The sequence below is a fragment of the Oncorhynchus gorbuscha genome, linkage group LG03, assembly GCF_021184085.1.
Source record: "Oncorhynchus gorbuscha isolate QuinsamMale2020 ecotype Even-year linkage group LG03, OgorEven_v1.0, whole genome shotgun sequence".
NCBI lineage: Eukaryota > Metazoa > Chordata > Actinopteri > Salmoniformes > Salmonidae > Oncorhynchus > Oncorhynchus gorbuscha.
In genome coordinates this window covers 26994934-27012092 of record NC_060175.1, presented here as the reverse complement: position 1 = coordinate 27012092, position 17159 = coordinate 26994934, and the positions used below count along the sequence as shown (strand labels likewise).

The following is a 17159-nucleotide window of genomic DNA, read 5'->3' as shown; positions in this document are numbered from 1 at the left end:
TGGACGTACTGCCAAATTCTCTAAAATGACATTGGAGGTGGCTTATGGTAGAGAAATTAACATTCAATTATCTGGCAACAGCTCTGGTGGACATTCCTGCAGTCAACATGCAAATTGAACGCTCGCTCAAACTTGAGACATCTGTGGCATTGTGTTGTGTTACAAAACGGCACATTTTAGAGTGTACTTTTATAGGCCCCAGCACAAGGTGCACCTGTGTATTGATCATGCTATTTAATCAGCTTCTTGATATGCCACACCTGTCAGGTGGATGGATTATCTTGGCAAAGGAGAAATGCTCACTAACAAGGATGTAAACAATTATGTGCACCATTTTGAGAGAAATACGCTTTCTCTCTGGGATTTTTTATTTCAGCTCATGAAACAAGGGTCAACACTTTACATGTTGCATTTATATTTTTGTTCAGTATAACTGCCAATATAAGTTTCATTTTACTCTAAAACATTCCCTAAAAACAACCTATTTTAGGTAACTGGGAAGTGGGCCCGACAGAGAGAGCAAAGAGACAATGATATTGAATAATCACTCGCTCTTTCTCAATTCAATTCAAATGTGAAATAAACAATTAACAGTAAACATTACTCACAAAAGTTTCAAAGGAATAGATACATTTCAAAGATTAAATTATGGCTATGTACAGTGTTGTAACAATGTGCAAATAGCAGAGTACGAAAGGAAAAATAAATAAACGCAAATATTTATCACTATCTCACGCCGCTCTCTCTCTCTCTCTCTCCAATTACATGTGTCCCATGATAGAGCTCCTCAGGGGACGCTACTGACAAGATTACGTGTGCCGTGCGTGAAAGGGTTTATTTCGACAGGAGAAGAGTGGAATTGTTTAGGGCATGGACTTAACGTCTCCGTTTAAATGTAATAAATATCAATCGAAACGAAGTACTTGAAGACTTGTTGGTTGATACACTTTAATGATGACATATCAGGCACGTCAACTCAGTTTGCACATGGCATTGGACAATAATGAAGTTGCTGAATAGCGACGCACTTGCATTGTTTGAGACATTTCTGAAGAACGTCTGTAGTAGCCTATAGTGGAGAAGCAGAAAGGTTTTAAACATTTTTTTTTTAGACGAATACATTTCTCTCGCCTGCTGACGGATGCGTGCGTAGGCCTACAAAAATATTTATGGAATTGAGCAGAGAACATTCGAATTTCGGAGGATTACCTTGATAGACAACCTTCATCATGATGAATCGGGCTTTCTGGGATGCGATATTTCTCATTACTGGTGAGTTCAATGAAAAAAAAAACAGTTTGTAAAATATTTTAATGTATAAAATGTTAAATAAAAAATGGATTTGAGTAAATTTGAATTTGCTATACCATAAGGGAAAAGGTCATTATTTCCTAAAAAACTAGCTTTGCTTCTGTAGACCATTTTCCTTACAATTCCTTACAAATAAAACCTCAACCAGAGGTCCCTGAAAAAGCAGGGAGAAACGACAATTGTAAATACAAAACATTAACAGTAACCCCTATCTCAATATTTTCGTGGGCATCAGAAAGGACAAAGTTGATACTCCAGGCCTATATAGCCTAACCTAGCCTACTCATACGCTGGGAATTTGGTTTCCAGGTTTGATTGAATATGGCTCCAATTTGTGAATTCTAACCATTTTTGTGGCTATCCCTCAGGGTCAGTGACATTTCACCTTTTCTATGAGAAAAAAGATGGTTGGCCGACCAATGAGCCACTGTTGATTTTTGTTGTAGCATGTGTTAACTGTCAGTTCAGACCTATTCATAGGTTTCTAATGGCCTCGTCCTTTTAGTAGGGAGGGAATACTTGACCCTGCTACTGTTATTGGTTGTTCAGTCACACTGGGTTGTGTACAAAATATAGCCTTATTCCCTACACAGTGTACTAATTTTGACCAGGGGTCTTAGGGCTTGGTTTAAAAGTAGTGCACTATGTAGGGAATAGGGTGCCATTGGGGACAATCACTGCCTTGACACAGCATTCATTTGCCCTCTCTGTTTCTGGACTTTGTACCTTGTTACACGCACAGTGTCCTTAGCAAGATCACATGGATGTCACCCATTTAACTGACGCTCAGTATTTAAAATGGTTTTATTTTATTTTTAACCATCATTTGAAATCTCAGAAAAGGAAGAGCTTGCAAAAAATGGCCCTTCTTGAAACCCTGATGACAGACTGCAACCATCTCTTATCTATCTGAGCAGTATGGTGATGGCTAATTTGATACTCAGCATTTTTATTGTCTGAGTGGCGCAGCGGTCTAAGGCACTGCATCTCAGTGCTAGAGGCGTCACTACAGACCATGGTTTGATTCCAGGCTGTATCACAACTGGCCGTGATTGACAACAAGATGGCGCCGAAGAACATGGCTGATGTTTTACATTCTCCCAACCTATTGTGCTATTTTGCTATTTTTTTTGTGTTTTAATTTTTTAACTCATTGTGTACATAATGTTGCTCTAATGACTGAAAATAACTTGTTGTATTTGGCGCATTTACATTTACATTTACATTTAAGTCATTTAGCAGACTCTCTTATCCAGAGCGACTTACAAATTGGGTGTGACAAATAAAGTTTGATTTTGATTGGGAGTCCCATAGAGCGGCGCACAATTTGCTCAGCGTCGTTAGGGTTTAGCTGGGGTAGGTCGTCATTCTAAATAAGAATTTGTTCTTAACCTTTATTTAACTAGGCAAGTCAGTTAAATAAAAAAAATGCCTTTCTCCATATCACTGAATAACAATGAATACTTACAGTATTCTAATTGTGTGATCTCTCTCCCAAGACCTGTCTATATTAAGACTATCCCAGCTTAGACCTATTATAGACCCATTGTAGTGTGTTCATCCTATTGCCACTCTTGGACTACTCAACTGGTAAGAGGAGCTCCAAACATAATGATAAATGTGAGCGGTATGAGTACAGAACATGCCTCAGCATGCAATCCACAATGAGCCCAGTGCAATATAAAAAAAGAGAAGTGGTTAATTAGGATCAAGTAATAGAAATAAGATAATACGATTGCAGTGCAAAGATCTCCTGGCAAAAGCCAAGACAATCGAACAGAAGAGTGAGGTGGAAAGCAATCATGGGAAATCCTATCCTTCCAATGGGGCAAAGTGGTTTAAGTCAAGTAAGTTTGATATGTGAACATGTAGTGGTTTGGAAACAGAAAACAAAAATCAGTGTCCTTAGGTAGTACCCCCCCCCCCCCCCCATGGCTACGTTTACACAGGCTGCCCAATTCTGATATTTGTTTCACTAATTGGTCTTTTGACAAGCTCTAAAAAAGTGATGTGGCTGCGTAGCCCATTTCAGTCAGTTTCACCTCAGTGAAAAGTACTCCGGATGATAAATGGGGATCTAATTAATGCCACCTTGTCTTGTGTTCCAAGTGGGAGATTAGTTATACTTTAAGAGCAACAAGTAATCTTGAAACGGCCTGTTTCCTGATTGTCAACTATTAAAGCCAACTGGAATATTGTTAGTTTTTCACTGATCACTCTTGACATTATTACTTATGTATGTACTTTATAATTTCATAATCTGTTTCTTCCAATAGGTTCCCTCTTTACATATGGAACAGGCCAGGATAATTCCACTATTGCTACTAATTCTACAATGACCACCACACCTCCCATAACTACCACCACTACCACTGTAAATTTTACTACCTCTTCTACTACCACCACCAGTATCACCACTACAACCACCATTCCAGTGAAAAGTAAGTATTTGTGTGTGTGTTTTGTCTCTGTGTGTGGATGTGCAGGTGACTGCACACACACATTTTATAAATGCCTTTATAAAACCTCTACAGGGTGCTCCAGAGAATTGTTCACCTCTTCAGACTCATTAACTGGTGCCAATAGTAATTCAAGGCTTTTCTAGTGAAGAGTCAGATGGCAACAGAGAATGTATTTCAAAAGTGGACACATACTAAGCTACACATGAATTAATTGGTTTATTTTTTTTTCAGAAATCTAGTTTCTCAGCCTGGATAGAATGTAGCAAAAAAAACAATCAAGTAGCCTAAATCCCAGGTTACGAACTATCACATTTCCGTCATTATCTGCGAGACACCATTTAAAATCCAGAAATGACTAATTTCCGTTCCTCCTAAATGTTATCCTCGACTGACTGCCAAAATCACATGAAGAGAGAGATGGATCTGTATCCCAAATAGTGCACTATGTAGGGAATAGGGTTCCATGTTTGACCAGAGCCCTATGGTCCCTGGTCAAAAATAGTGAATAGGGTACAATTTGGGACTCTGCTAGAGAGGGGCTGAGGGGTAGCTGGGGCAGATGCCTCAGGGAAGAACAGAGAGCTTTATACAGACTCTGAAAGAGAGAGGGGAAAAAGGACAATGCATGTAGGCTGGAATCCAACCAGCCATTTACTAATGGAATGGAGTGTGTTACGGTCGGCTGTGCTGCAGCAGTCTGTCTGTTCATCCTCTCTCTCTTTCTCACTTACTCCCTCTCTTCCTCCCTCTCTGAATGCCACATTGTGACATCTGTTTTGGCTGCCCGAGAAAAGATACTCAGACTTTTGTTTGGGCCAGTCAGGTTGGAATTTGAAACCCTGACTGTATAGTTGATGAGTAAGAAATTTGTCCAGACACAAAAATGTGGTTACTGTGTTCTTCCTGAGTTCTGACCTCTTCAGCTCATCCCAATGTTAATTTATTTCAGAAGATGAATTCTGTTATTCTAGCCATAATAAATCAAGTTTGATTGGATGTAAAGGGTAGAGGAGAGAGGCTGTGTCTGAAAAGCTTACTAGATGTCAAATCCTTGTCTCCTCTGTCCTTGTTTCCTGAATTCCTCTCAAAGTTCAATAGAGTAGAGCTCGGAAGGAGGGACCTTTTGATCCACTCCATAAGGAGGAAGCAAGGACATGATGGCTAGTAATCTTTTCAGACACAACCATGGAGTGAAAAGGGTGAGCGTTTTACTTCCTGGCTTCAGGGATGTGCTTTCTCCAGACCTCTAATGGGTTTGATGATGGACAGATGTTTTGTTTGCTGTGTCGTGGCACTGGGGATTTGACATGGGGTTAGACTTGTCCCTTGGAGGGCCCTGTCCCTGACATAAACCATGACAACCCCAGTCACTCAGCGATGTAACAAAAGGCTTAGAGTAAGTCTCCTCTGCCTCAGGAACTTCCCCAACTGGAGGCATGGGATAGAGGCGTGGGAGTAGATTTTGACATTGTTGTCCAAGAATTAAGTTATTTTAGATCTATGACACTGACTGACCTATAAAGTTTTGGTAAGGCGTATGGCCAGGTTATTGGGCTCTTTTACAGTGTAATCCTACAAAGAGAGAAACGGCATGTTGAAGGGGATCAGTTTGAGCAAAGCTAAGTGCAGAATTTCTAATCTTCATCACATATTGAGTAGTTATTTGGAATACAAGGTGATTTAAAATAATTGAGTACGCGCAATCTGACTGCAATCCAGTTGCACAATGTTTTAGAAATACCCTTAAATGTAATTCTTTCTCTCTGTCAGAGTTTGTTGCAGCAGCTGTTCGATCCCACTTCGATGACTGTCCTGACTCCCACAGCCACTTCTGTTTCCATGGCACCTGTCGTTTCTTGATTCTGGAGGAGACACCCGCATGTGTGTAAGTTCAACTTCTCTTTCTCTCTTGCTGATACACGCACCCACATAGTTGAAATAAGGCTACGTCCCACAGTAAGGCATTGTCGTTATTATTTCAAAATCAGGTGAATCATCATTGTGTTACTCAGTCTGTATGGGAAATTGTTCTTCGATAATGAACTTGTGACCTGTCCTTGCTGGTGACCTGTCACAAGTGAGCTGTAAAAAGTTAGCATATGTTGTAATTATTTTATTTTGAGTGGTCACCAGTTAGTAGGATTTATGAAGAGTTTGTTGGGTAAGCCACCCAGTTTTAGGTCTGTCTGTGACATCCAATTGCTTATCCCAGTTACTAATAATCATGTACCCCTTAAGAAAATGACTGTAAAACTGTTACATCCCTGTGGATTGATAAGTAATTGAAAAATTGTATGGTTGAGAGGGCAAAGGGAATGGCAATTTAAGTCTGGCTGCACAACTGCTTGGCAAACGTACAGCAAATTGAGAAATCATGTGACTAAACTGAATAAAAAGAAGAAGAAACTACACTATGAAACAAAGATAAATGACAAAGAATGATAGTAAAAAGCTTTGGAACACCTTAAATTAAATTGTGAAAAAATGCAAACTCAGCTCTTCCATTCATTTAATCAGATGGCTCATTCATTACAAAACCCACTGATATTGCCAACTACTTTAATGTTTTTTTCATTGGCAAGATTAGCAAATTTGGGCATGATATGCCATCAACAAATGCTGACACTACACATCCAAGTATATCTGACCAAATTATGGAAGACAAGAATTGTAATTTTGAAATCTGTAAAGTGAGTGTGGAAGAGGGGGGGGGGGGGAGTATTATCTATCAACGACGACAAGCCACCGGGGTCTGACAACTTGGATGGAAAATTACTGAGGAAAAGTGTGTGCCCTCAGGCCTGGAGGAAAGCTAAAGTCATTCCTCTACCTAAGAATAGTAAAGCCCCCTTTACTGGCTCAAATAGCTGACCAATCAGCCTGTTACCAACCCTTAGTAAAGTTTTGAAGAAAATGGTGTTTGACCAGATAGAATGCTATTTTACAGTAAACAAATTGACAACAGTCTTTCAGCACGCTTATAGGGAAGGACATTCAACAAGCACAGAACTTACACAAATGACTGATTGGCTGAGTGAAATTGACGATAAAAAGATTGGGGGGCTGTTTTGTTCAGACTTCAGTGTGGCTTTTGACATTATCGATCATACTCTGCTGCTGGAAAAACATATGTGTTATTGCTTTACATCCCCTGCTATATTGTGTATAAAGAGTTACCTGTCTAACAGAACACAGAGGGCGTGGAAGCTTCTCCAACATAATCCAGGTAGAATCAGGAATTCCCCAGGGCAGCTTTCTAGGCCAATCTTTACTAATGACAGTGTGTCCATGTATGCGGTGTATGAGTTATGCCAGTGTGTCTATGTATGCAGATGACTCAACACTATACACATCAGCCACTACAGCAACTGAAATGACTGCAACACTTTACAAAGAGCTGCAGTTAGTTTCAGAATGGGTGGCAAGGAATAAGTTATTCCTAAATATTTCAAAAACTCAAAGCATTGTATTTGTGACTAATCATTCACTAAACTCTATTAAATCTTGTAATAAATGATGTGGAAATTGAGCAAGTTGAGGTGACTAAACTGCTTGGAGTAACCCTAGATTATAAACTGGCATGGTCAAAACATATTGATACAAATCAAATCAAATTTTATTTGTCACATACACATGGTTAGCAGATATTAGTGCGAGTGTAGTAAAATGCTTGTGCTTCTAGTTCCGACAATGCAGTAATAACCAACAAGTAATCTAGAAAACAATTCCGAAACTACTACCTTATAGACACAAGTGTAAGGGGATAAAGAATATGTACATAAAGATATATGAATGAGTGATGGTACAGAGCGGCATAGGCAAGATACAGTAGATGGCATTGAGTGCAGTATATACATATGAGATGAGTATGTAAACAAAGTGGCATAGTTAAAGTGGCTAGTGATACATCTATTACATAAGGATGCAGTAGATGATATAGAGTACAGTATATACGTATACATATGAGATTAATAATGTAGGGTATGTAAACATTATATTAGGTAGCATTGTTTAAAGTGGCTAGTGATATATTTTACATTTCCCATCAATTCCCATTATTAAAGTGGCTGGAGTTGAGTCGGTGTGTTGGCAGCAGCCACTCAATGTTAGTGGTGGCTGTTTAACAGTCTGATGGCCTTGAGATAGAAGCTGTTTTTCAGTCTCTCGGTCCCAGCTTTAATGCACCTGTACTGACCTCGCCTTCTGGATGATAGCGGGGTGAACAGGCAGTGGCTCGGGTGGTTGTTGTCCTTGATGATCTTTATGGCCTTCCTGTGACATCGGGTGGTGTAGGTGTCCTGGAGGGAAGGTAGTTTGCCCCCGGTGATGCGTTGTGCAGACCTCACTACCCTCTGGAGAGCCTTACGGTTGTGGGCGGAGCAGTTGCCGTACCAGGCGGTGATACAGACCGACAGGATGCTCTCGATTGTGCATCTGTAGAAGTTTGTGAGTGCTTTTGGTGACAAGCCGAATTTCTTCAGCCTCCTGAGGTTGAAGAGGCGCTGCTGCGCCTTCACGATGCTGTCTGTGTGGGTGGACCAATTCAGTTTGTCTGTGATGTCTTACGCCAAGGAACTTAAAAACTTACTACCCTCTCCACTACTGTTCCATCGATGTGGATAGGGGGGTGTTCCCTCTGCTGTTTCCTGAAGTCCACAATCATCTCCTTAGTTTTGTTGAGTGTGAGGTTATTTTCCTGACACCACACTCCGAGGGCCCTCACCTCCTCCCTGTAGGCCGTCTCGTCGTTGTTGGTAATCAAGCCTACCACTGTTGTGTTATCCGCAAACTTGATGATTGAGTTGGAGGCGTGCGTGGCCACGCAGTCGTGTGAACAGGAAGTACAGGAGAGTGCTCAGAACGCACCCTTGTGGGGCCCCAGTCTTGAGGATCAGCGGGGTGGAGATGTTGTTGCCTACCCTCACCACCTGGGGGCGGCCCCAGTTGCACAGGGCGGGGTCGAGACCCAGGGTCTCGAGCTTGATGACGAGCTTGGAGGGCACTATGGTGTTAAATGCCAAGCTGTATTCGATGAACAGCATTCTCACATAGGTATTCCTCTTGTGCAGATGGATTAGGGCAGTGTGGTTGAGATTGCATCGTCTGTGGACCTATTTGGGCAGTAAGCAAATTGGAGTGGGTCTAGGGTGTCAGGTAGGGTGGAGGTGATATGGTCCTTGACTAGTCTCTCAAAGCACTTCATGATGACGGAAGTGAGTGCTATGGGGCGGTAGTTGTTTAGCTCAGTTGCCTTAGCTTTCTTGGGAACAGGAACAATGGTGGCCCTCTTGAAGCATGTGGGAACAACAGACTGGGATAGGGATTGATTGAATATGCCCGTAAACACACCAGCCAGCTGGTCTGCGCATGCTCTGAGGGCGCGGCTGGGGATGCCGTCTGGGCCTGCAGCCTTGCGAAGGTTGACACATTTAAATGTTTTCCTCACGTCGGCTGCAGTGAAAGAGAGTCCGCATGTTTTAGTTGCGGGCAGTGTCAGTGGCACTGTATTGTCCTCAAAGCGGGCAAAAAAGTTATTTAGTCTGCCTGGGAGCAAGACATCCTGGTCCGTGACGGTGCTGGTTTTCTTTTTGTAATCCGTGATTGACTGTAGACCCTGCCACATACCTCTTGTGTCTGAGCCGTTGAATTGAGATTCTACTTTGTCTCTATACTGACACTTAGCTTGTTTGATTGCCTTGCGGAGGGAATAGCTACACTGTTTGTATTCGGTCATGTTTCCAGTCACCTTGCCCTGCTTAAAAGCAGTGGTTCGCGCTTTCAGTTTCACGCGAATGCTGCCCTCAATCCACGGTTTCTGGTTTGGGAATGTTTTAATCGTTGCTATGGGAACGACATCTTCAACGCACGTTCTAATGAACTCGCACATCGAATTAGCGTTTTCGTCAATGTTGTCGTCTGACGCAATACGGAACATATCCCAGTCCACGTGATGGAAGCAGTCTTGGAGTGTGGAATCAGATTGGTCGGACCAGCGTTGAACAGACCTCAGCGCGGGAGCTTCTTGTTTTAGTTTCTGTCTGTAGGCAGGGATCAACAAAATGGAGTCGTGGTCAGCTTTTCCGAAAGGAGGGCGGGGCAGGGCCTTATATGCGTCGCGGAAGTTGGAATAGCAATGATCCAAGGTTTTTCCAGCCCTGGTTGCGCAATCGTTATGCTGATAAAATTTAGGGAATCTTGTTTTCTGATTAGCCTTGTTAAAATCCCCAGCTACAATGAATGCAGCCTCCGGATATATGGATTCCAGTTTTCAAAGAGCCAGATAAAGTTCGTTCAGAGCCATCGACGTGTCTGCTTGGGGAGGAATATATACGGCTGTGATTATAATCGAAGAGAATTCCCTTGGTAGATAATGCGGTCTACATTTGATTGTGAGGAATTCTAAATCAGGTGAACAGAAGGACTTGAGTTCCTGTATGTTGTTTTGGCCACACCACGTCACGTTAACCATAAAGCATACGCCCCCGCCCCTCTTCTTACCAGAAAGATGTTTGTGTCTGTCGGCGCGATGCGTGGAGAAACCAGCTGGCTGCACCGTCTCCGATAGCGTCTCTCCAGTGAGCCATGTTTCCGTGAAGCAAAGAACGTTACAGTCTCTGATGTCCCTTTGGAATGCTACCCTTGCTTGGATTTCATCAACCTTGTTGTCAAGAGACTGGACATTGGCAAGGAGAATGCTAGGGAGTGGTGCACGATGTGCCCGTCTCCGGAGTCTGACCAGAAGACCGCTTCGTTTTCCCCTTTTTCGAAGTCGTTTTTGGGGTCGCCGGCTGGGATCCATTCCGTTGTCCTGGGTGAAAGGCAGAACGCAGGATCCGCTTCGAAAGTCATATTCTTAGTCGTACTGATGGTGAGTTGACGCTGCTCTTATGTTCAGTAGTTCTTCTCGACTGCATGTAATGAAACCTAAGGTGACCTGGGGTACCAATGTAAGAAATAACACGTAAAAAAACAAAAAACTGCATAGTTTCCTAGGAACGCGAAGCGAGGCGGCCATCTCTGTCGGCGCCGGGGTGGATTCAGTAGCTAAGATGTGGATAAGTCTGTCCATAACAAAGTGCTGCTCTACCTTCTTAACAGCACAATCAACAAGGCAGGTCCTACAGGTCCTAGTTTTGTCACTCCTGGACTACTGTTTAGTCGTGTGGTCAGGTGCCACAGAGGGACTCAGGAAAATTGCAATTGGCTCAGAACACGTACACATTTTGTGTTGTAGATAGTGGAGTATCGACCTCAGGGCAAACTTGGTGTGTTGTGAATTCTGTAATTAATGTATTGTCATGTTTTTCTAAAATAGTTTAACTGCCTTAGTTTTGCTGGACCCCAGAAAGAGTTCATTGGGATCCATAATAAATACAAAAGCATCCAAAGTGTGTTTAGGATCTGTCCTGTCAGTACTATGTTTGTACACTGATTCGCTGTAGTTCGTAGAGCTGGTCTGATCATGATACGAATTTCACTGGCCTATGGAATTGGAGCTCGACAGTTCACTTCTCACTGAGTGAGATGAGCAGGGAATTCCGGCCAGGGTTAGGCTCTTTGACCTAAACCCTTTACTAAAATGCTCTTTAGTAGCGACCTCTTGAGACACTTTATGGCATGTTCATAATACGAAGGGTATAGTATGGGTAGCAATATGATGCAAAATAGTTTTGCAGACTGAACTATTCTTTCTGAAACGTAGGGCTAATAGTTCTACTTACCTCTTCTACTTTATTAATCTCTACCTCTATTAGTCTCTTCCATAGAGATACAATATATTTATAGATGTTATATTTAATGCTGTGGTCTCTCCATTGCAAATGGAGTCAGTGAATTTGTCAAACGGCCTTGAAGGATCAAGTCCATGCTGCTGTTTGAAGTTTTATGTCCTTTATCCACTTCATGTTTGACAGGTGTCACCAAGGCTTCGTAGGGATGCGATGTGAGCACGCTGACCTGCTAGCTGTGGTGGCCACCAATCACAGGCAACAGACAGTTGCCACGGTGCTAGTTCTGTGTGTGATTGGTTGCGTCTTGACGATGCTGCTCTGCACCCTTTTACAGTAAGTACATGATGTCTGCTTAATAGGAAAATCTCTCCATGACTTATTTACTGAAATGGCATATCATTAAGACAACTACGTGGTTGATTAACCAACCACACTGTGCTTAACCAACCACACTGTGATTCTGCTCAATGTGTTGTCCACAAGAGAACAGCAATCTCCCTCTGACACTGCCCATTCACTGAGCCTACATACCTTGTGTAGACATCTGCGTCATTACACTGTGATTAACCAAACATACTGCACATGCTACCATGAGTTTGTCCATGAAGTAAGATTAAAAACCCTCCACTGGTCTTTAGAAGGTAATTTGGTGTGTTGACCTGAAATAATTTGTCATAAAGAGTTTATCCTCTCTCTCCCAGTTGCTGGTGGAGGCGGGACGGTTTGGGGCGGAGGCACAGACTCCACTGTGCCCCAGAGAAACAAGGCAGTATGCTGAAGGGCCGAGGGTCCTGCTGTCACTCTGAAAGTGGTACAGACTTCAACTTACTTTTCATTTTGTACTTTTACCTAGTTTTGTCTTTTGTCTGTTTCACATTCTCAACTGTTATCATGTTTGAAATGTGAAACTACAGGGTTTCTAATTATGGTAGTTGGTATGGGGTATTTTTGTAATCAACTGGAGAGGGTAGATGGCTATGAGCCTTAGAGGTCGGTTTAATGGCCTACTGTGTCCAATCTGCTGAAGCATACTGAACCTTTCTCTGTGCATATAGGACCCATCTGGTTTGATCATGACCGTATTAAAGACTCACGTGGTGTATGTGAACCATTGAGGTGTTGCTGACACTGCTGTAGCTAATGGACGTTTCCTGTCCTTTACATCCATAGACATGTAGAACTCTCACTTGAGGTCTCTACTCTAGCTCCCACACAGGGTTATGAGAACACTATACTGAGAAAATTGTTATGCCCATATTAGAACAGGGTTCCCTATAGACTATGCTATTAAGGCTATGCTTACTACTGTACTCTGTCTCATGCTGTATGAACTTTGAATGTTCTTGACTCGTGTTTTGGGGGAAGTACACACTAACAACATTATCATCACACCCAGACCGCAATGTCAATCAAATTATAAACCACCTTCCTCCATAGATATACTGTACTGTAGTTAGATGCTTGAAAGACTCAGGTCTTCTCAGTGGCCTCCCTTACCCAGCAGTGGCATGCTATGGGTCTATCTGATGGTTATGCAAACCCAGGACCAATATTTCCTTAACTTCTGCCCCCTCATGTAAGTTTCCTATATCATGTAGAAATTTGACTTCATCTGAAACACAATTTGAGAATATAAGGTACTTTTCTGATATAATTGAATGACGTGTTATGTTTCTACTTTGTCCTCACATCCCTTATTCACAAGGTACCATTGGGATTGTGTTTTGTTGTTTTTAGGTGGCCTAGACTACAGACTTTATCTCTGTTTGGTGGGATAGTGTGTTTTTATTGTAGTCCAGATCAGGGGTTATACACACAATGGTTGGCAACTCATCTCTCATTTAAAACAGCGATCAGACAATTTTCATGGAATTGTCTTCAAACCTTAGTGCATAGAATAGACTGTAGTGACTGTGAGCATGACTTCTGAGTCTCCATACCACATTGTCCTTTTTACAAAATGGGTTGATGTGGCTATCTGATTTCCTTGTTTTTTTTTATCTTATAATTTCCCCTCAGTGGTGTAAGAGAAGAACTCCTGCTTGGAACGCCAGGGATTTTCATGATGCGCTGCCTTCTCTCTTCCTCTGTCTATTCAATCCTAAAGACTGCTGGGACATATGGATCATACCTAAGATGGGCATCAGACACCTGGATAATAACATCCTCATAAGACTGAGAGGGAGTAGAGACCCCCTCTATCTCTATTACCAGACCAAGGGAGGCCCATTTGATGTGAGAGTTTCATGTCGTTTCAAAACCTCGGCACACTTGGAATACTGTGATCTCACTACTGTTTTAATGCATGGAGGAGAAGAGATGGGAACTGACCGGTCAGAAATAACAAATACCAAATTCTCCGGGAACAGCTCTCTGGAACTGGACTCCTGAACAGATACCCTCTAAATTGTGAGCGCTTAGTGTGACATCATCACTGTAAAGATGATGAAGTCAAGGACATGACCAGGATCATGCTGGACATAAGAGAAATACTTTTGACAACTTTATTGTCCTGTGGGGATTTTGGCACACGAAAGCAACTATTTCAGATTTCGATTTGAGGTATAACTTTTTGTTTTATTCACTCAAACTCAGAGGAACTCAAAATTCTTCAATTTTTGTCTTTTAAGAAGCTAAACACAAGCTAAAAACACAATGAACAATTGTTTCATCAAAACTTAAAGCACACAGAGATTTAGGTGGGGCAAGAACACTTTAGCTTCTGTTTTAAGCAAGGGATATTGACTTACCTCACCTGACAAATGGGAGATTGCTACTGGGACTCTTTAACCCCACTGTGGATTAAGGACCAATGGTGGGACTTGGACATAGATCTGGGAGAAATTAAATGCATGCAAAAAAGTAGATATAAGAGGACTGTATAGTCTCCAAAAACATTGCCAACCTATAGTCCCTTAGTAACTTATCTCATTATTATCATAGTATCATTATTCCTGATATGCCCGGCTTTCTATGAGTGTGCACATTGCATTGTACCTCAGATATTGTAGTGTTGGTTGTCTCTTTCCATTCCTGCACAAAACCTGCATTACATTTTCCTCTGCCTCAGAGGTTTGAGTGAGTGATGCACATACAAACAGACGTTGTGTTCTAGCACTTGTTTTATGCACATATGTTACTGGGAACATTGTATGCATGAGATTCTTATCATGACCTATTCTAGATGTACACTTCATTGTATAGTAATGTTTTCTTGTGGTACATGTCATAGCAAGCTTGCTCACGATTGCATAGCACACTTCTGCACTTAGGTGTCTGTTACTTCACATGTGAGAGATGCCAAATGCACCTGAAGATCTTACATGTCTGATAGAGCACAGAAAGACTCATGCGACAAGCGTCAGTTCTGGGTAATAACACTGTAACAGAATGATTGAGGCTCAGATATTTCACGTTAAAATATATGTAAAGGAAAAAACAATAATTGCAAAGTTAAACAAACCATACAGTTATATGCACAGATCTACTTTGAACAACTTCCACAGAAAATGTTACAAAAACAGAACAGAAGTATAGTTTGTGCTGTTTGTGCCAAAATTCTTTTACCAAACTTTGTATATGCACTGTTCTTCAATGTATTTATTTGTATGTCAAAGTAGTCCTTGTGCATAGTTGTATGGTTTAACTTTGCAAACAGTTTTTTGTTTGACATACATTTAAAGTGAAACCTCTGTCCCAGCATCACTGTTACCATGGAATTGCCCTTCTATAAGGTGCATCCAGCCATGCATACACAGAACCCTGTTTCTATTTATGAAACATATTAGACAGCACAGTGTTTGTATTTATTGCACACCACAGATATGCACAAAACACAGCTTTTAGCTGGAATGACTTGTTTATTAACTGGAAATTGTGCAACACTTTTTATAGAGCATCATTTTTAGAAACTGTTAAAACCACACTTTACAGATATGGTACAATAGATGTCTGAATAAGAAAATATGGTGGAAGTAGAGTGCTGAAGCGTATGAATGGCAATTTTTGTACAGTTTTGGACAAATGAATTGCTGAAAAACAAATACTTGGGGAAAAGAAAGTTGGATGGAGACCTGCTTTATATTTATTTATAAATGTATATATTTAATTCAGACATTTTGTCTATGATTATTATACCATAAGCCTACCATTTGGTGGAAATGGAAAGCAGCCTAAAACCACAATTAAAAGTAAATAAATGTTTGGAGCTTTCAAGTGTATTACAAATTTGCAAGATATGGTGAAAGAGAATGGAAGTAGGAGGGATAAGCATGGAAAACACACCTACTGAACAATGTAAAGTTGTAAACTATACAAATGAAATATAATCCGTGTACTCCCATGTTTTAATTTGAAGAGAATAAGGATCATGGACTATACAGTATTAACTTCAGACTTGACCTTGTCAATGATTAACCTCTTGGATATTCATCAACAGTACAACTGTACTGGATATTTTCGTTGGAACTAACCAGTTGTATGATGATGTAATGTCCTTGACTTATGTTTTTTTTTCTTTTTCAATGAAGACTGAAATCTGTGAAGGTGGCTGTCTCCCTGCTGTTTTCTGTTGCACAGTAACATAGCAAGACATCTACTCGCTAACAGAGGAGAAAGGGTCAATAATGAGAAGCTAGTGGATTGTTGGAACACAGTGTAGACTTACACCCGTCTATATGACGCACTTTTTGATCCTCACTTGACTTTCTCTCTCCCTCCATACTCTATCCATTGCGTGCCGCTACTTTCACCTTTCCTCTTACTGCAGTTTCCCTCTTTATTCAGAGCTCTGTCCACCCCCCCTTCTACTGAATATTTTAAAAGGCAGAATAAATGAAAAAAAAACTCTAAACAAAACCTCAGGCACAATTGGGGAATAAAGAGCCTCGGTCCTGAGTGCTTTTTTTTTAGCTGAGGGAAGGAAATGTTTTATTCTATTTACTTCCATGGCTATTTGTTTGCTTGTTCCTTGTTGAGTGAGAGTAGATGTCGCTACAAGAAAATAATAAACTGTGCCTGTACTTGTTCAGTGCATGAGTATAGCCTGTGTGACGACGTTGACTCACTATCTCCATTCATTTGGCTTTTTCTGTTGCAGATGTCTTTTGCTTGACCACCACCACTCGTATCCATCTTTTGCTCTACCCTTCCTGTTTCTCCCTCCACGTGCGTCGTTTCCCAATCCCATTATGTTAACAATTGGATTTGTGTGGAGTCCTTAAGAGCCGTTTGGCTGAGCTACTAAACCCAGCTTTGAATTAAGAAGCTCTTTTGGGGCATCCCTCCCTATAGATACCACTGAAGGCTGGTTGCTATTTAATTGGTGAGGATGGACTCATTCCAATGGCTGGAATGGAATGATATCGAACACATGGTTTCCACGTGATTGATACCATTCCATTCACTCTCTTCCAGCCCTTATTATGAGCTGTCCTCCCCTCGGCAGCCTCCTGTGATAGATGCACAAAAGGCTTACTGTGTGATAGAGGAAGAATGGATAGAAAGAGGATGATCAGATGGAGAAAAAGGGGAAGAACCAAAGGCCAAGCTCCAGTTCAGCGTTATCGCCCTATAATGGAGACAATGATTTTGCCTAAAGCTCCTTGGTACCTCTCAGGGCCATCTTTTTCTTTTGGTGTTGGATTTGAACTTCTGA

General features: G+C 41.4%; 1 protein-coding gene across 1 annotated transcript; it reads left to right on the top strand.

Annotated features, from left to right (window-relative positions):
* Positions 1–769: 769 nt before the first annotated feature.
* Positions 770–16547, top strand: LOC124019218 (protransforming growth factor alpha-like). Its single transcript, XM_046334626.1, has 6 exons — positions 770–1272; positions 3588–3752; positions 5544–5658; positions 11687–11836; positions 12205–12314; positions 13523–16547. Exons 1-6 carry the CDS (start codon positions 1230–1232, stop codon positions 13528–13530), a joined length of 591 nt encoding a protein of 196 aa, XP_046190582.1. The 5' UTR covers positions 770–1229; the 3' UTR covers positions 13531–16547.
* Positions 16548–17159: the final 612 nt, after the last annotated feature.